The sequence below is a fragment of the Oryx dammah genome, unplaced genomic scaffold (genome assembly GCF_014754425.2).
Source record: "Oryx dammah isolate SB20612 unplaced genomic scaffold, SCBI_Odam_1.1 HiC_scaffold_2, whole genome shotgun sequence".
Taxonomy (NCBI): domain Eukaryota; kingdom Metazoa; phylum Chordata; class Mammalia; order Artiodactyla; family Bovidae; genus Oryx; species Oryx dammah.
The window spans coordinates 159,753,817-159,772,956 of NW_024070186.1; the positions used below are offsets into that span (position 1 = coordinate 159,753,817).

The window sequence follows — 19,140 nt, forward strand, 5'->3', positions numbered from 1 at the left end:
TGCTTGCTGTGTGCGCTCAACAAGGGTTTAATTAAAAAAAAAAACACAAAAGCGTAGATACCAAAACTTAAAACTTAGGAGAGTCCCCATAAGATTGACTGTCTTGAGAAAGGAGAACAACCAGAGCAACCCTGGACCCATATTTCTCCCATTAGGGATCTGCTCTCAGTTTACCACCTTTGGTTCCCCACTTGGCCCTTGCAGCATTTTTTGGGTTTGCAGGAAATTGGGTTTGCAATTCTGCTTGTGGAGTTCAACTTGTTTTCGGAGTCCTAGAATTCTGAGGGATTCTACTATGCCCTCAGAGGACCTGCTGACCACTGTGGGAGCCTTAAATGAAATCCGAGGATGCCTCCATGGACACACCGATAAGACCTTCAGAAACTGTGTACTGAAAAGGAGCACCGTGTCCCTCCACTGGGCAGTGTCCGTCCTGTAAGGACAGCTGCACATTTGAAACGTTTTCAAATATCAAAATCCTTCGACAAAATCTATGTTCCCTCTTTGGCGCCCCTGCTTGGCTGGTTTCACGAGTACAGGCCGGATAAAGCGGTTGTGAGCCAGCAAGGAGGATCTGGGGAGTCGTCTCCTGGCCGGCCGAGAACAGGTGCAGCCGGCCTCGGGACCCCAGACCCGGAACCCTCCAGGCTGGGAACCCTGTAGGGCTGCAGCTGCGTGCGGAACGGGATCTGGGAGGGACTTCCTGTCGTCCCTAATCCCAGTCTCCACCAGGCTCCTTGCGCCCGGTGCAGGCTGCGGAGACTCCCTTCCCCGGGGGCGGGGCCCCGCCGTCCGTAGCGCCCCCTCCGCCTTCACGTTGGTGAGAGCGGGGCTGGGAGGGCGCCTGGATCCCGAGAGCCGCGCGGGTGGCCGGCTGGCAGGAGGGGCCGGGGTCAAAGGTGGAAGGCTACGGGCTGGCGGGGAGAGGAGGAGGCCTGGACCGGGTTCGGAGAGAGGAAGGACATCATTCGTGCGGGACCGTGAGCAGGATGGACGCCCGGCCCGGGCGGGTGGTTGCAGCCGCAGGGAGGGCTGCTGAGAGCGGGCGGCTCAATTTCGGGATCCCAGGTGGGACCGAGTCAGGTCGAGGGCAGGGTGTGTGTGTGTGTGTGTCCGGGGCCGGGGGACTCCGGGGCCTCGATCCCTCCGCCGAGCTGGCTGCGGCGGGCGGGGCCCCACTCAGCACCTGTTTGGTAGCATCTCTGCAGATCTTTACGCTCTTGGTGACAGGAGATACAGATTCCAAATTCCCCCAGCTTTCCCTAACCCAGCTGCTCTGAGATTCGGAGTTGTTGCTTCAGCGATAAAGGGGATCACAGAAAACAGCATTCAGTCAGAGCGAGGAACCAAAAACAGCTTAGAGAGGGAGGCCATTGGAGGGCGTCCGGGAGGCTTTATGTCCGACTGGGGCCAAGGATGGGTCTGGTCCCGCGTGGGGAATTCGGGGCTTTCAGGGGATGTCCAGGAGACGCTGGCTGATTTCCTTCTGCTCCTCCAGGCTCCTGGCCAGAAGCTGGAGGAGGCTTGGCCAACAGGAGCACAAAACGACTCAACGGTGCTTTCTGGCTCTGAGATTAAAAAAAAATGTCTGCAGACGACAGAGGCGTCCGGGCTACCCAGAACAAGGAGAGAGCCCGAGAGGTATGAATGGGGTGTTGGGAAGGGGAGGCATGCACTGGAAGGATTGGAGTGGGAGGGGACTTTTCAGGGCAGGGCATTTGAAAGAGTTAGACTCTCTGAGGGAGCAAGGCTGGTAGATGGGTTCGGGGGTGTTGAAGAGAAGGTATGATGGGAAATACCTTCCACCAGGAAATTGACTTCTGTGGGACTGTTTTCCTTTGCCTGGTGAATTCATAGTCAGCAGACCAAAAGCTACATAAGATGGTAAGGGGGTTGCATGGGAAGTCCTACAGGTGGGGTTTGCTCTGGGCAAATGGGCACGTGGCAAGTGTCACTCCTCTGCCTGGGTCCCCAGCTCCTCTCACTCTGGGCCTGAGCACTTAGTCCTTCCTGTGTGTGTGTAATTAACAACCTGAGAGAGGACCAGGGTCACCAGCCGTGGGGGAACCTGAGTCAGCTGCAGCTGAGTGTGCGACTTTGCGCAGACCCCTGGCCTCTGGGAACCAGGCGAGTCGTCTGTAAAATGCGGATCGTGTGCCTGCTGTGCCCACCTGTCTCGCTAGGTGGTGGGGAGGCTGGGAGAAGATAATAGGCAGGGGAGTCGTCTGTGTGCAGCTTGTCAGCCCCTAGGAGCTCATTACTGCAGCTTATAAACCAGCACCACCCATAGCAACTAGATCGTGGGTCAGAGAAACCTGGAACTCCTCAACTAGGATTCCAGTGGCTGCAAGTGCAAAGACAAATCAAGTGTGTGTTTTCTGTGTTCATATCGTAGAAGCACAAAGAATTTTTACCGCTGCTCAATTTCCCTTCCATCATGCCTTTGTAACACCCAATGGGCCTCACAGGTCCGTAGCATTCTCTGCTACGGATTGGATTCTGTCAGCTCCCACAGGAGAGTGATAATAATTACCAGCACCGCTCTTTGTTCATCCAGAACTTTCTGGAGAGGGTAGCTCTCGCGTGTCACCAGTGCGGAGGTAGAACAGCTGGGTTTCAGAGGCCACCAGGCCCATGTGGCTCCCAGGCACTTTGACTCCTGGCTTGAGGTGTTTCTCATCCAGACCCTAACCTGTACCCAGGTGGGTGGGAGGTGGAGGGATAGACTTGAGTTCCCAGCAGGAGGCTGGCTGGTGCCCAGTGCTGTGGGTGAGATGAGGCCTCAACAGGACCTCCCAGTGCAAGGGAAGTGACTTTCTCCAATGCTCTGCTTTGCTTTGGGTTGAAAGGCTAGTGACCAGAGGTTACGGATTTCAGCCCCGGCAGCCTGACTCCAAAGCCTGCCCCTCAGCCTCCCAGAGGGCTGGGCCCTGAGGCTGCTGTGAAGGGGGCAGGGAGGGCCCTGGAAGTCCCAACGTGGGAGGCAGTGCTCAAGGGGATGAGCCTGGGAGTTTTCTTTCCATCAGACCTAGGTGGATGCAGGAACTCAACACATTTAGAGGTACTCTTGGACTTTTTCCAAATCAGAAACTCCAGCTTCTTTGACCAATTGAGTAAGGCCTGAAATGGCCCAAGGCCACAGGCCTTCCTGTCACTTTCAAGAAGTGGTGGCCCTGGAGGTGCCTTGTGGGTCAGCTCCACTTGAGTTCCAGTCTTGGTCAAGTCACTCCCAGCTCTGTGACCTTGGGCCATTGTCTGATCTCAGAGCCTGGGTGTGTTAGGTTCCTGTGTTTGCTGTAACAAAGGACCACAAAGTGGGTGGCTTAAAACAACCAGAATTTATTTTCTCACACATTTGAAGGCCAGAACCCCAAAATCAAGGTGTTGGCAGGGCCCTCTCCCACGGCTCTAGGGGAAGATCCTTCCTGCTTGTCAGCTTCTAGTGGCTCCAGGTATCCCTGGGCTTCTGACAGCATCGTTCCAATCTCTACTAACAACTTAACATGGCTTTGCCTCTGTTTCTATGCCCTCTATTTTGTTGTTTTGTTTTGACTTGTGGGGTCCTAGTTCCACCATCAGAGATGAAACCCTGGCCCTTGGCATTGAAAGCTTGGAGTCCCAACCATTGGACCACTGGGAAATCCTTGGGTCCTCTCCTCATATACAGACACCAGTCACTGGATTTAGGGCCCAACTGATTCCAGGACGATTTCATTTCAAGATCCTTAACTCATCATATCTGTGCTGAGTTGCTTCAGTTGTGTCCGACTCTGTGACTCCAGGACCATAGACTCCATTACATCTGAAAGACCTTTAATCCAAATAAGGTTCCAAGTAGACATGAATTTGGGGGGAACACTATTCACCCAACACAACTACACTGTTTCCTCATGTATTCAGTTCAGTTCAGTCTCTCAGTTGTGTCCGACTCTTTGACCCCATGAACCGCAGCACACCAGGCCTCCCTGTCCATCACCAACTCCTGTAGTCCACCCAAACCCATGTCCATTGAGTCAGTGATGCCATCCAGCCATCTCATCCTCTGTCGTTCCCTTCTCCTCCTGCCCTCAATCTTTCCCAGCATCAGGGTCTTCTCCAATGAGTCAGCTCTTCGCGTGAGGTGGCCAAAGTATTGGAGTTTCAGCTTCAACATTAGTCCTTCCAATGAACACCCAGGACTGATCTCCTTTAGTATGGACTGGTTGGATCTCCTTGCAATCCAAGGGACTCTCAAGAGTCTTCTCCAACACCATAGTTCAAAAGCATCAATTCTGTGCTCAGCTTTCTTTATAGTCCAACTCTCACATCCATACATGATCACTGGAAAAACCACAGCCTTGACTAGATGGACCTTTGTTGGCAAAGTAATGTCTCTGCTTTTTAATATGCTGTCTAGGTTGGGCCTAACTTTCCTTCCACAAAGGAAGCGTCTTTTAATTTCATGGCTGCAATCACCATCTGCAGTGATTCTGGAGCCCAAAATAAAGTCTGACACTGCTTCCACTCCCTCCCCATCTATTTCCCATGAAGTGATGGGACCAGATGCCATGATCTTAGTTTTCTGAATATTGAGCTTTAAGCCAACTTTTTCACTTTCATCAGGAGGCTCTTTAGTTCTTCACTTTCTGCCATAAGGGTGGTGTCATCTGCATATCTGAGGTTATTGATGTTTCTCCCAGCAATCTTGATTCCAGCCTGTGCTTCCTCCAGTCTAGCGTTTCTCATGATGTACTCTGCATATAATAAGTTAAATAAGCAGGGTGACAGCATACAGCCTTGATGTACTCCTTTTCCTATTTGGAACCAGTCTGTTGTTCCATGTCCAGTTCTAACTGTTGCTTCCTGACCTGCATACACATTTCTCAGGTGGTCTGGTATTCCCATCTCTTTCAGAATTTTCCACAGTTTATTGTGATCCACATAGTCAAAGGCTTTGGCATAGTCAATAAACCACAAATAGATGTTTTTCTGGAACACTCTTGCTTTTTTTTTAGAGAATAACAATCCACACTGGTATGGGAGGTGTGAGGCTCATGTTGGGAAGAGGTGTCTGCCCCGTGGGCACCTGCAGGGCCATGCCCAGCTTCCCTTCCTTCCCCCACGGTCCTGCTTGCTGGTGGGCGTGAACCAGGGTGTGCGGGTCTCGGGGACAGAGAGGGGAGCAGGGCAGCCTTGCACTTGGGTGTATGCTCCACCACCCGCGGGGTCTGCCTCTGTGTCTCCCATCCTCCGTCCCAGTGCTGATGCAGCTGTCATTCCTAGACTCCAGGTCGTGGGCATTCTTGTCAAGAAATGCTCTCTGAGTCAGAGGGAACAGTGCCTCTAGGAGAGGCCCGGGAGTCACCCCACATCAAGGTGGAGCCAGAGGAGCCACACCCTGAAGGGGTGTCGCCGGAGACCAGAGCTCAAGGAGCACGGGGCTGGGTGCCCCTAAGCCAGGGCGCTAAGGAGAAAGTGTGTTTCCTGCCTGGAGGAGGTGAGAAAGAGAATGGGGAGAGGGGCCCTTTCCCTGCTCCCAGCCCAGGTAGGGAGACCCAGGTGTCTGCCCCACCTTCCCTGCAGAAGCTTCCCGACTCACCCTCAGAGCCCACTGACCCTCCTCTCGGGTCAGGCTGGGGGTGGAGTTGGAGGCAGCGGGAGGTCCCTGGTGGGCCTGGCATTCGTTCACTCCCGGGAGCAGGAGGGCCAAGCAGGGTGAGGTGGCCACCTGAGGACCTCTCTCCCTTCTCAGCCCTCCCAGCCCCCCAGATCCCTGTGCTCTCCTGCGAGGGGAGGACCAGAGACCGGCAGATGGCCACGGCGCTCCTCACTGCCTGGTCCCAGGTGAGCGTCCATGTCCAGGGCTGGAGGAGGAGCCAAAAGACATGGAGGGACAGTGTCTGTGACAGAGCTGTGCCCCGGATCCGAGCGCTGGACCTGAGGGTGGGGGCCAGAGATCCTGAGCTTTGGAAGTGGTGCCGAAAGGGAGTCTTGCTTTTGTCCTGTGCTGTCCACAGTCGCATGGTTCTTGCCGTAAAAGTCTTCCTTAGGCAGCTGCCCTGCTTCACCAGCAGACCCAGGGCGGGCCTCACCCCAGTCGGCAGGATGGGGGTCCAGGTCTGTCCTTGTCCTGGCACCACTGAGCGCCTCCACCGCATCCCGATGAGTCCCGGAGAGGGGGCCTTCTGTGTTGTTTCAGATGCCGGTGACCTTTGAGGATGTGGCTCTGTACCTCTCCCGGGAGGAATGGGGGCGGCTGGACCACACCCAGCAGAGCTTCTACAGGGAGGTCCTGCAGAAAAGGAGCGGGCTGTCCTTGGGTAAGGGCTGGGAAATCAGAGCGGGGCCCGTCCACTGCCACCTCCTCTCCCATTTCCATGGCTTGAATCCTCTCTTGCAGTTCATCCAGACCTCACTGTCGTATAGAACCGTCCTAGTGGTGGACGTGTCCTTTCTGTGCTGATGTGGTAGCCACAAGCCAGATGTAGCTAGTGAGTCCTTGAAATGCACCTGGAGCCACTGAGCTCTTTTATCTCATTTTAATCAGCTCAGATTTGAGCTGAAGCAGCCACACATGGCCAGTGGCTAGATGCTGGACAATGCCCACCTAGAGACTGTGCACCAGTTCTTCCCTAGCTCCTTCCAGTAGCTCCCCTTCCTCTCCCCTCCAAGCCTAGCTTCAGAGGTGTCTGAGCAGAAAGCTTGGCTCCAGGCCAGGCTGCAGGCCCAGGGGATGGGGAACGGTGCCAGCTGGTCCCTCCAGGCCTTTGAGCTGTCACATCCCTCTCCCAGGGCCATGTCCTCTTCTCAGAGGGGCCTTGGTTGCCTCGGTTTTTCTCATGGTGAGTAATTAAGTCCCAGGGCTTTGACGCCTCAATTTCAGGCTCTAGTTTTCATGACAGAATTTTATGAGGGTTTATGGGAAAATCAGAGCGTTCATTCATTGATTTGGCCAGTCCGTCTGTCTGCATGTCTGTTACACACCTGCTAGTCTCGGTGGAGCCACAGACTGGGTGATTCCACCTTCTGACTTTGGTGGTGGGCCTCAGGATCACAGCAGTGGCTCTGCTCACGCCTGTAATTATCTCAGGTTTGCTTGCCACCCAATGTTGGGACTCTCTGGGGCCTCGGCCAGCAGGTCCAGGCAAGTCCTGGGAGATCAGAGGGAACCAACCTCCACTCGCAGCCCCATGGTGGGCCTCATGAATGCCCTAAACCACCCATTGGTCCACGCGTTCCTTCCCTCCCATGGGGCTTGGATCAGGTCATGAAGCCCAGGACCCCCTCTGCTGTCTTCCTGGCTTGACCAGAATTCCCAGGCCCTCAAACCTGGGGGACTTGGCAAATGGGACGTGGTCCCTGGTATGGGTGGTCTGTGTCCCTAGCCCTCTCAGCCCAGACCTCCCGCTGGCCTCTCTCTGCCCACTGCCCCTGTCCCAGGAGCCCTCTTTGTAGTCCTGGGAAGGTGCAGGTGCAGGAGAGGAAGATGCATCTGGATTCTGACTGAGGGGCCCACTGCTGGGGGCTTTGTGACACAGGGGTGGCCAGCCCTGAGAAGAGTGTCCGGACGATGCTGGGAAACTGTGTCCTGAGAGGGTGTGGCCATCTGGTTTTGCCCTGTGTTTGCAGAGCTGCACCCCCTCTTTCGCTCCATCACTTCTCTGGAGGGTGGATGCTGATATCTCCCACTGTGCAGCCCAAAGGGCCCTGACTGAGCGCAGCATCTCTTCCCAAGCAGGGTTTCCCTTCAGCAGACCTTTCTGGGCCTCTCAAGTGCAGGGCAAGGGTGAGGCCCCGGGCTCCAGCAGGCAGTTGGGACGTGAGGAGGAGGAGAAAAGAGGTGCGTGCAAAGGGGGCGGGTGGGCGGGATAGTGGGGTCTTGGCTGTCACTCGCCCAGGTCAGTGCGGGCTGTTTCCTGTGGGGTGCAGACACACAGCCCCTCCTGGGGCGGGGCCACCCACCGCCCCTCCTGTGTGGAGGTGGCTCTTGCTTCCAGGGTGCCCCGCAGGTGCCTGCCCTCATCTCCATCTCCAGAATTCCCCTGGGGCCCTCATGAAAGCCTCTCTCTTGCTGGAAACCCTGTTTATCCAGGAGTGGTGGAGGCAGACAAGGAGGAGCTGGCTGCATCCCTGGGAGCCCTTGGCGATGCAAAGTCCTTCCAAAGTCCTTCCTGCAGAGTGGGAAGAGCCCAGGGGGAGGCCCCGCGGTGCGGGCAGCGAGCAGCCAGCGGCCAGAACTCAGGGCCAGCCAAGGACGTTGTGCAGCCCTGTCCCGTGCAGGAGGCACAGCCGGAATCAGCCCCGCCTGATACCGACCTCCCGAAAACCCAGGAGGGCCACTTCCCAGAGCAGCCCAGAGAAGGGGAGACGGCCGCCCCCGAGAGCAGCGAGGAGGGCCTGGCGCTGGACAGCGAGGCGGGCAAGAAGACCTACAAGTGCGAGCAGTGCGGCAAGGCCTTCAGCTGGCACTCACACCTGGTGACGCACCGGCGCACGCACACGGGCGAGAAGCCCTACGCCTGCACGGACTGCGGCAAGCGCTTCGGCCGCAGCTCGCACCTGATCCAGCACCAGATCATCCACACGGGCGAGAAGCCTTACACCTGCCCGTCCTGCTGGAAGAGCTTCAGCCACCACTCGACGCTGATCCAGCACCAGCGCATCCACACGGGCGAGAAGCCCTACGTGTGCGACCGCTGCGCCAAGCGCTTCACCCGCCGCTCGGACCTGGTCACCCACCAGGGCACCCACACGGGCGCCAAGCCGCATAAGTGCCCCATCTGTGGCAAGTGCTTCACGCAGAGCTCGGCCCTGGTCACCCACCAGCGCACCCACACCGGGGTCAAGCCCTACCCATGCCCCGAGTGCGGTAAGTGCTTCAGCCAGCGATCCAACCTCATTGCGCACAACCGCACCCACACCGGCGAGAAGCCCTACCACTGCCTCGACTGCGGCAAGAGCTTCAGCCACAGCTCGCACCTCACCGCCCACCAGCGCACCCACCGCGGCGTCCGGCCCTACTCCTGCCCGCTGTGCGGCAAGAGCTTTAGCCGGCGTTCCAACCTGCATCGGCACGAGAAGATCCACACGGCGGGGCCCAAGGCCCTGGCCATGCTGATGCTGGGGGCGGCCGGGACTCTGGCAGCACCCCCACCTCCCCCTACCTAGGAGGCTGGGAGGGAGGGCCGGGGCATCTGCTGTGGGAGTGTGCCCTGGGAGACCCAGGAAGGGAGGCGGGGAGGTGCTGGCATGGGGGTGGCAACACGGGAGGAGCTCAGATGAGGACCAGGCATGCTCGCTGCAAATTAAAGGCCTTGGAATTCAAGCCACAGCCTATAGCTTCCTTTCACGGGGCCCTGGAAGCTGACACTGGACTCGTGGGGAAAGTAGAGCCTTCCGGGGCAACTATGCATTCTCACTCAGTCCTCTGAGAAGGCACCTTCCTCCCCAGGCTTTACCTGGCTTGGGACCCATTCCAGAATCTAGAGGTTTCCAACCTGAAGCCAACTGGCCACTTCTGCTGCTGTTGTCATTAGGTGTTCCTGCTGAGCCCTGGGTCCTGCCATGGCTTTTTTCCTAGGGAGTCGGGAGAAGGGCAGAGTCTGCATGGGAATTCATGTTCAGTGTCTTCTGCCTACCTTGTCTCCTGTCTCAGGTACTGGGGCCTGCATTTTGTGGCTGTACATTTTCACCTGCATCCCTCAGGTCCCAGCTTCAATCTAGTGAGGATTTCTCACCAGGGATCCCCTACCTCTTCTGGTCCTTTCTGAGGCTGATGCCATCTCCCTCTTCTATTTCTCACCTCCTTGGCCTCTTTGCACAGTTCAGTTCAGTCTCTCAGTTGTGTCTGACTCTTTGCGACCCCATGGACTGCAGCACTCCCGACTTCCCTGTCCTTCACCAACTCCCGGAGTTTACTCAAACTCATGTCCATCAAGTCAGTGATGCCATCCAACCATCTCATTCTCTGTTGTCCCCTTCTCCTCCCGCCTTCAATCTTTCCCAGCATCAGGATCTTTTCAGATGAGTTGGTTCTTCACATCAGGTGGCCAAAGTATTGGAGTTTCAGCTTCAGCATCAGTCCTTCCAATGACTATTCAGGACTGATTTCATTTAGGACGGACTGGTTTAATCTCCTTGCAGTCCAAGGGACTCTCAAGAGTCTTCTCCAACACCACAGTTCAAAAGCATCAATTCTTCGGCGCTCAGCTTTCATTATAGTACATGTCCTTTGTAATTTGCCCTGCCTGAGCCTGCCTGCTTGTTTTATCCTTGGCCTTGATAAAATGAAAACTTCGAGTTCCTAACCACTGGACCGCCAGGGAGTTCCCCGGCCCAAGTCCTTGCTAAAGGCATAATGCCTTCCCCGGGCCGGGCTGGGCCGGGGACGTCGGCTGATTCAGCACTGCGATAGCCTGAAAAACTCCTCGCAAACTCGTGTGACCTCGCGGTCTGGGGGTCGCCTCATATTCCAGAGGACGTTTCGTAAGGTCCCGCCCCTCCCACGTTGGCCTTTGCCAATCAAGTGTCGAGGCGGAGCTAGGGGGTGGGCTCCAGCAAAAGTGACCAATCACGACCGATGTTTGTTCTCTAGGCGTTCCCTCCCCTCACGCCCCCAAGCCGCACGGTTGCCTGGCAACTGGTCGAAGCTTTGGGCTTTGGAACTTTGCCTTTTCGGCTCAGCCAAGCCTACCACCGAGACGTCAAACCTCCTGCCATCCTAGAGAGGAGGCGGACCGAAGGCGAGGGCTCGGGCCACAGCCGCTTACAGCTTAGCTTCTTGCGAAGAGCTGAGACTTGTTGCTGCCCAGAGACCACATGAGGCCCTGGTAATGGCTGGCCTGTGCACGGTAGCCGGCGAGTCGTGGCCCCGGCACAGGAGTTCAGCGAGAGCCCAGACGCCTCCTGCCGGCGCTCTTAACACCTGCTGAGCCTTAGAGCAGGGCCTAACTGGGCTGCCTGGAAAAGTCGGGTGTGGAAACGGCCTGAAGAAGACCTTGATTCTTTTGCTGGGACCCGGGGAAAGTGAGGCAGTCCATGCTGGAGGGGGGACATGGTGATGAGTGGCGCGCAGGGGTGGATGGTAAAGGACGAGGAAACGTTAAATAGGGGCTTTGCTGCATTCACTCCATTTTTCAAATACGAAATGAAAACGTGCCTTCCAGGTCCTTTGCTAAATATCGAAGAATAAGCGATGAAAAAAACCAGACAAGATCCGTGCCCTCAAGGGGTTCCGCTCTAGTAAGGGAGACTAACAAGCAGTGTAAACGTATGAATGACATATACATTACTTTCAAGTAGTGACAGATACCAGAAAAAAAGGAACCCGGTGAAGTAAGGGAGGATGGTAGGTACTGGTTGTTGGAGACGGCCCCTCCCAGGAGGGAACGTTTGGGCTTTGGGGGTAGGACCTTCCAAGCTAGGGGAACAGAATGAATAAAAGCCCTGCCCTGAGGAAGAGATTGGTGTTCCAGGAGTTGAAATGACACCAGTGGTGGAAGGGAGGGGTGGGGGTTGGTTAGAAAGGTGGGACTTGAGAGAGGCTGTGGCCTGCGATTTCACCCTGGTGTGTTGTGTGAAGGGTGGAGAACGGGCGTTCATGAAGATGGTCCGATCGTGGCGTCCGCTTTCTCATGCTCCTAGGCAATCCGGAGATGTGTGATCAGGCAGGCTTCCTGCCTGGGTTGCAGAGGCAGGACTCTGTGGCTTGCACCTGTCCCCTCCTGGAACTAATGCCAGTTTTTCTGTTCTCAACTAACAAAACTCCAGGTGAGCCCTAATGATTAAGATCCAACAGGCCACTGACCAGAACAAGCTGGGCTCAAATCTTCCAGGGAAAGTGGAAAAGATGCCTGGGAGGTCCTAACTCCTGCTGTCTCTCATGCAGGAGTCCTCTTTCCTGTGGCATGACCGTTTGACAGGCTCCTGGTGATGCATAATTCCCTGAGAATACCCATTCTTTATTGAGTGTTTCCTTGTGTTAAAAGTTAGTATTGGGCTAAGTGGTCTATGTGTATTCTCTCATTTATTTAATCTTCATAACAACCCTATGAGGTAATGAATCAGGATTCAGTTCAACTGCAAATAATAGAGACCCAAAATAAAGATGATCTTAAACAAGATAGAAGTGAATTTCTTAAGACAACACCTGTAGGTGGGCTGGAGATAGCTTATGGCAGAACTGGCACGGCAGCCCTAATCCACAAAGTCAGTAGATACCTAGACTCCTCCAAGCCTGCTGCCCCACCACCATTAAAGTCACCTCACTGACCCCAGACAAGCAGTGGGACTTAATCATATGCACCAATTTTAAAAATTTTAACCAAATGGGAATATTATGTACAACTTCATGTTAATAAATCTGAAATTGTTGATGAAAGGGATGATTTCCTAGAAAAATCATATCAAGGTTTAGTCAAGATCACAGAAATTCAGAATATCCAGTATCCCATACAGAAATTATAAAAATAAAAAATATGTATTTTTACCTTTTTTTTTTAAAGACTGAAAGAAAATCTGATTTTAGCTTGAGTTTAGATTTGACAGGAAAGGCACTAGGACAATTGTCAATTTTCCAGTAGGCTGGGTGAGAAGAGAGACTCAGGTCAAAGGATTTGAACATTATTTGCTTGAGGTGGGGAAAGACTTTAGGTGGGGAAATTAGCTACCCCTGCATAAAATGCACACTATGTGTGCATGCGTGTACTCAGTCGTGTCCATCCCTTGGCGACCCCATGGACTGTAGCCTGCCAGGCTCCTCTGTGCATGCAATCTCCCAGGCAAGAATAAACTCTTAGCAGGCAGTAATGCTAGTTAGGGTTTACATTCTGATTAAAATAGAGATCCAAAATAAGAGTGGCTTAATCTCAGTATGTTTCTCTCTTACACCATCATCTGGGCATAAATCCACCCACAATAATCAGGAATCCAGGCACTTCCACCTTCTTGCTTTGACACCCCTAGGGTTAGTGTCATCTGCATAGTCCATGACCCCATGTCCAAATTTCTGCTAGCAGTTGGGGAAAAGAGAATAGGAAGACAGAACCCCTTTCTAGTAAGATACATACAGCACATCTACTTATGTATCATTGTCTTCAGTATAAATACATGAAATACCATACTTCAATGCACTAGACTGGGAAATATATATTCTTTATTCTTAAGGGCCACATGCCCACTGAAAACTTATTATTGAAAGGGAAAACTGATACTGAGGAACCACTGGGTCTTTCTTCTTCAAATGAGAATAGATGCTGCATAATACAAGCATGGAAATATATATCAGAGGCAAACAAAAAGTATCATCATTACCCAAGCCAGTGATGCCTGCTGTCCTGAATTTTTTCAATATTTATTTCTCTTTATTCATTCATTTATTATTTTTAGCTGCACCAGGATCTTAGTTGTGTCGTATGGGATCTAGTCCCCTGGCCAGGGATCTCGAACACCGGCTCACTGCATTGGAAGTCCAGAGTTTTAGCCATTGGACCAGAGGGAAGTCCCTGTCCTGATTTTTAACACTTTGGGAGTTCTGGACAATGCTATGAGACAAGAAAAATAATAAGTATAAATTCTAGAAATGAATATAACTTTTCTGGAAAGAAAAATTTTACTCTTTACAATATATATTTATATTTTCTAGCTAGAAAAATAAACTATCAGAAGGAAAAGAAAATACAATAAGATGGTCAGCTTCAATATAATCATATACGAATAATTTACCAACTACCAGCAATGCCCAATAGAGTATTTGGTAGGTGTGCCGGCTATTAATTTATTGTCTCTCAGACCCCCGCCCCCCCCTCCCCCCACCCGCCAATAAACCCTTTTGGTCCTGCTTTGTGATAATGGAGCCAGAGTCTTAGACGGTTCTCCTTCGCCAGCCAATTAGATGTTAGTCTCTGTCAGTAGAGGGCGTTGAAAGAACACTAAGGCCACAATGGGAAAAAATCTCCTGTGCCGTTCTCCACTGGGGCCAGTAGGGGGCGGCGAGGGACCCAACAACATCTACGTCATCAGTCTCAATAGAACAGACTGGGCTCATCCCGTCCAGTAAGTTTTTCGAACAAATACAGAAAGGTGTATGCAGTAAAGATCTACAAATACAGAAAAATGGAAACAACCTAAGTGTCCACGAGTAAGAGACTTTAACTGGAATATGGAACCTTCCTGCTTTGGAATACTGTGCAGCTTGCAAGATGGATTTTATTTATAAATGCTGATTTGGAAACATATCTTTGATAGACTTTTGAGCCAACGAAACATTACTTAAATAAAATGATTCCAGATATATATTAGAAATATTCATAGAACACTGAAATATTAATAGCGCTTATTTCTGAATGACCTTACTAGATATCCTTTCTGTTATTTTTATCTTCAATTATTCAACAAATATTGTGCCGGGCACAGTATTCTAGGTGATGGAAGTAAAGTAGTGAAAAGTCTGATCTCATGAAAATTATAGTCGAGTAATGGATTTAAATATACAGATACATCAGGTAGTGATAAAAGTTAGGAAGAAAAATAAGGGGCAGAGGCATAGCAGCGCGGGGAGGTAGGGGGCAGGAGCTCTTTACATAGGGTTAGGAAAAACTACTTTGATGGAGTGCCACGTGAGCTGAGTGAGGAAGCTAGCTTTGTGGATATGGACACCTTGACAAGTTTATTACCTTGCCTACACTAAGGATGCAATTCTTGCATAATCAAACAACAACCAGACAAGAAAGGGTTTTCCACTTCAGAACAAGATTTTGGAGCCTCAGATCTCCAAGATGAGTAAGAGGGTGGGAGCACGGACAGATGTACAAAGCTTTTCCGATGCGGCCCCCCTGCTTCAGATTGTTCCCAGCCCGGAAAGCCCCGCTGTCCTTCAGTCAAATCTATTGGTGGCAGAGGGCGAGGGTCCTTCTGGGTGAGCGTCGCCGACGGCCGCGTCCGGCTGAGAGACCCTGGCCGAACTCTCAGGGATAAAGAATCGCCGCCGGAGGTCCCTCGCCCCTCACCGAACTGCTTCCACAGCAAGCATCCACTAAGAGCAGATGAATGCTTCGGCAGGACCCTATAAGCTATAAAGGAGTCTCCCAGCGCCGAGCTCCAGCTCCTGGACCACCGTCCCCTCAGTCTTCGACCCACTCTGGAGCGGGAAATGCCGAGGACGGACGGAAGAGTCCGCGCCTGGGCATCCCTTCCGGCGGAGCTGGCGTCCCACTCGTAGCTGGGATAAGCCATGTATCTGCCCACCAGGCCAGTCTTGGCTTCCCCTTTACGCCCTTCACAGACCAGAGGAGCACAAAAAAACTGAAAAACCAAGAGGGATGAAGACAGCGCGAGTCTCCTCAGACTGGGGGAACGGGTGTGGCTGCGCATGGGTCACTGCCTTCTGATTGGCCACCCTTGGGAATTCTGCCCATTCATTGGTCATTCGTCAGAAAGAAGGCAGGTATAGTGGGAGAACGGCCTCCTGGGGAGTGTAGTGCTTACTGCGTGCCTCGACGCGTGCGCTATGTCTCTTCCCGGCGGGCCCCGCGCGAACTTCCGGCGCCCGGAGCAGGCGGCGGAAACTGGGATCCCGGGCGGCTGTGGGCGTTGTGTGTCTAGAGAGGGGCGGGACCGGCGACGCGGCCCGCCGGGCTCCTTAGGTTTAGTACCGGTCTCTGGGCGGCCCGGCCCGGCCCCCGGAGGCATAGGCCGAAGGGGCCGCGCACCAATTGGAGGTGCGGAGAGGAAAGCCTGGGGCGTCGCTTCAGCTGCCCGCCCCTCCGCCTCTCATCTCCGGGCAGGCAAGGATCCTGGGACCCTGGCGGGGCTCCGGCCGGGTCCGCGCTCCCGACTGCCGAGTCCTGCTGAGCGACTCTGGTGAGTCCCTGGCTCTCTCCGAGCGGAGCCTCCTCCTCGGTCACTGGCGGATGAGCGTGGAGAGCGTACCTTTCAAGGGGTTTTGTAAGGAGTAGGAGAATAAAGTAAAGGACGTGCTTCGCGTGTAGTAGAAAAGAATTGGAAACGATCTGAGGTGCCTCGCTCAGCTGAGGTGGGTACTCATTAAGAAACAAGTATATCCGTACTGCAGGATCTCCTAGAGTGGCTGCTGAAGAAGCATTATTAGGTAGAAAGGCAGATTACTAAACCGTGTTGCAGTAAGAACTCATTTATGTAAAAACACGCACAAAGCACACCCCTCCCTCCCCCTCTCCCCATTTCTGTGGATACATTTCCAGTAATTGCTCCGGGAAAGATTTGGGAGGTCAGCTGTCAGACTGTTAATGTGAAGGAAGAATTTCTCTTTGATGTATTACTGTATTGCTTAAATCCCCCCTTTTATTACAATGGTTCATAATCACTTTTTTTCTTGAAACAAAAAGCAATTAAAGGGCTTCCCTGGTGGCTCAGTGGCGAAGAGTCCGACTGCCAGTGCAGGAGACATGGGTTGGATCCCCGATCCAGGAAGACCCCACAGGCCACGGAGCAATTAAGCCTGTGCGCCCCAACTCCTGAGCCCACGTGCCACAACCAGTGTCGCCCCTGTGCCCTCGAGCCTGTGCTGGGCAACAAGAGAAGCTAGTTCAATGAGAAGCCTGTGCAGGGCAACTAGAAAGTAGCCCCATCAGTCTCCACGACTAAAGAAAAGCCGGTGCAGCCGAAAGTAAAATAAATAATTAAAAGTACTTTTTAAAAAAGCAATTGCAGAAACCCCAAATACGCACGTTTCAGGACTGTCGTGTAGAGTTGCAATAAGGTATAAGCATGGGTCATGTTCATGTGTATCTGTGGATAATAGATGGCTCCAGGTGGTGTCTGCCTTTTGGAATTAAGTTTTCAGATTGAGAAAGATAATACAGCACATATATTGTATAACAATAACACTACCAGGAGAATCTGGGACAACACTCAGTAATCAAAACATTAGTTCAAAAAAAAAAAATTTTTTTTTTTTTTGGAAGCACCACAAAGTTTGCAGAATCTTAGTTCCTGAACCAGCGATTGAACTCAAGTCCCTGGCAGTGAAAGCATCAAGTCCTAACCACTGAACTACCACAGAATTCCCAGTTAAAAAAGAATTTTTTTTTTAATTGAAGAATAATATACAGAAAATACATCAGAAGTTCAGCTTGGGAGAAGGAAATGGCAACCCACTCCAATATTCTTGCCTGGAAAGGTCCATGGACAGAGGAGCCTGGCGGGCTGTAGTCCATGGGGTTACATGACTGAGCACATGTGCATGAGGGTGGTGGGAGATGATTGGTAGCAATAAACTGGTGGAACTAAAAAGAGTTCAGCTTGATGAATTTTTATGAACTGAACAAATACATTAATATTTCTGCCATACAACATATAAACATTTACATTATCTGGGATAAAAGGAAATTATAAATATGCTCATCTCACATCAGTAGACCAGGTGGTGAAAACCTGGGAGTTTGGGATTTGGGAACTGAGGATAAAGGGCCATGCACTTGTATTGGTAGGAGAGAGAGAAGCGTGAGCTAAGCATCAGAGGAGCGCCTAGAAAAGGCTTCAGGGTCAGGAGGAATTGGAGCTAGAGCCCCTGGACGTCCCTCCAGGCCAGTGCTTGCTTATATACCACCCCCCTCCCTTGCTCTTTTCCCAGGAGTGCCCGTCCAGATGACAGCCCCACTGCCACTGGGGAGCCCTCTGGGAGACTGAAGACCCAGGCTGAGGCTGACTGGCCCTGAGACCTAGGCCAGGGCGATGGCAGCCCCCCGAGAGCCTCAGGACCAAGCCCCTGAGGAGGGAGAAGGGCTTCTGATCGTGAAGGTAGAAGATTCCTCCTGGGAGCAGGACCCTGCCCAGCCAGAGGACCGCGGGGACCCAGAGGTGTGCCGCCGGCGCTTTCGGCAGTTCTGCTATGGGGATGCGGGCGGGCCCCACGAGGCCTTCAGCCAGCTCTGGGAGCTCTGCTGCCGCTGGCTGCGGCCTGAGCTGCGCACCAAGGAGCAGATCCTGGAGCTGCTGGTGCTGGAGCAGTTCCTGAGCGTGCTGCCCGTGGGCGTCCAGGACTGGGTGTGCCAGCGGTGCCCGGGCAGTGGCGAGGAGGCTGTCGCCTTGGTGGAGGACCTGCAGAAGCAGCCAGTGAAAGCTTGGTCACAGGTGAGGGCCCCTCCCCCACCCTGGGGGCACCCAGATGGCACATGAACTGAGGAGAGCTGGCTGTCTCCCTAGAGATGAGTCCTCCATAGGTCAGAGGTGGGGGTTGGGGAGGACACGGAGAGTCGAGGGAGCGTCCACGGGAGCTTGTCATAATGTGTGGCCTTTGTGAAAGACATGGTCCAAGTGAAACTGGTTTCTTTTTGGTGACTTTGGAGGGCAGCAGCAGGACCAGAGAGGGCATGTTCCGAGAAAGCAGCTTTTAGCTCCACAGGATCTGCAAACGTTTATGTGTGTTCTTGGGAGGCATCTGGGGAGATGCTGGTGTGTTGCTGGGGAGTGGGGTCCTGCCCTTGACAGGAAGGTCTCCCACCACGGCCCCTTGCTAAGTGGCTTTCTGATTCTGGCCTTTGGAAGCTGGTCCTTGCCTCGTGCTTGGTTGGGGAGATAACACTGCCCAGTCTGTCTTCTGGTCTCCCCGGGGGCCCCGTGCTGACCACCTTGCCCACCCCCAGCCTCCTGAGGAATGTGTCCTGTGTCTCCTTCCCAGGGATTAAACTCTGTCTCCCCGGTCTGGTCTCGATGCTGATGAGCGTGTTGTGGTTCCTGCACAGGATGTGCCCTCAGAGCGGGCGGAACCTGAGGCTGCAGTCCAGGGGTCCCAGGCCCAGGGGCCTCCCTGGAGGGCGGGGACACGAAGCCGGCCACCTGTACCCTGGGAGCTGCACAGCCGTGGTGGTGAGTAAGCTTGAAGGTGGCAGGGTGGCTGGTCAGGGGCCTGAGTCCTTCCCAGGGGTTCCCCTAAGGGGAGCAGGTAGGGTGTTTCTGTTCCAGGAAGGCAAGGTGTGTGTATGTGTCATGGGTGTCGTGTGTGTGTGGCATGTGTGTGTAAGGCGTGTGTGTGGTGTATGTGTGTATCTGTATAGTGTGTGTGTGGTGTGTGCATGGCATGTGTATGTGGCATGGGTGTCTGTGTGTGTGTGGCGTGTGTAAGGTATGTGTGTGGTGTATATGTGTATCCATGTATGGTGTGTGTGTGGCGTGTGTAAGGTGTGT

At 53.3% G+C, this 19,140-nt stretch overlaps 2 protein-coding genes across 13 annotated transcripts in view; both read left to right on the forward strand.

Moving 5' to 3' along the window:
- Positions 1-717: 717 nt before the first annotated feature.
- On the forward strand, positions 718-10,221 carry ZNF205 (zinc finger protein 205). 10 transcript variants are annotated; one of them, XM_040255209.1, is made up of 8 exons: positions 718-820; positions 1,499-1,641; positions 1,810-1,884; positions 5,263-5,476; positions 5,732-5,823; positions 6,179-6,299; positions 7,718-7,819; positions 8,072-10,221. In XM_040255209.1, exons 3-8 carry the CDS (start codon positions 1,882-1,884, stop codon positions 9,145-9,147), a joined length of 1,608 nt encoding a protein of 535 aa, XP_040111143.1. In that variant the 5' UTR covers positions 718-820; positions 1,499-1,641; positions 1,810-1,881; the 3' UTR covers positions 9,148-10,221. The 10 variants fall into 10 exon arrangements, with proteins under 10 accessions (XP_040111143.1, XP_040111116.1, XP_040111123.1 ...); XM_040255201.1 differs by having other exon boundaries at positions 751-1,068; XM_040255197.1 differs by having other exon boundaries at positions 772-820; positions 7,715-7,819.
- Positions 10,222-15,605: 5,384 nt separating this feature from the next.
- Positions 15,606-19,140, forward strand: part of ZNF213 (zinc finger protein 213) — a 5,856-nt gene continuing 2,321 nt past the window's right edge. The window contains exons 1-3 of one of the 3 annotated variants that reach the window (XM_040255225.1): positions 15,606-15,837; positions 17,588-18,087; positions 18,699-18,822. In XM_040255225.1, the coding sequence (XP_040111159.1) occupies positions 17,689-18,087; positions 18,699-18,822 (523 nt within the window). In that variant the 5' untranslated portion in view covers positions 15,606-15,837; positions 17,588-17,688. Of the gene's footprint in view, positions 15,838-16,413; positions 16,715-17,587; positions 18,088-18,698; positions 18,823-19,140 lie in introns of those variants that run through there. The other 2 variants (XM_040255218.1, XM_040255233.1) reach the window with 2 other exon arrangements.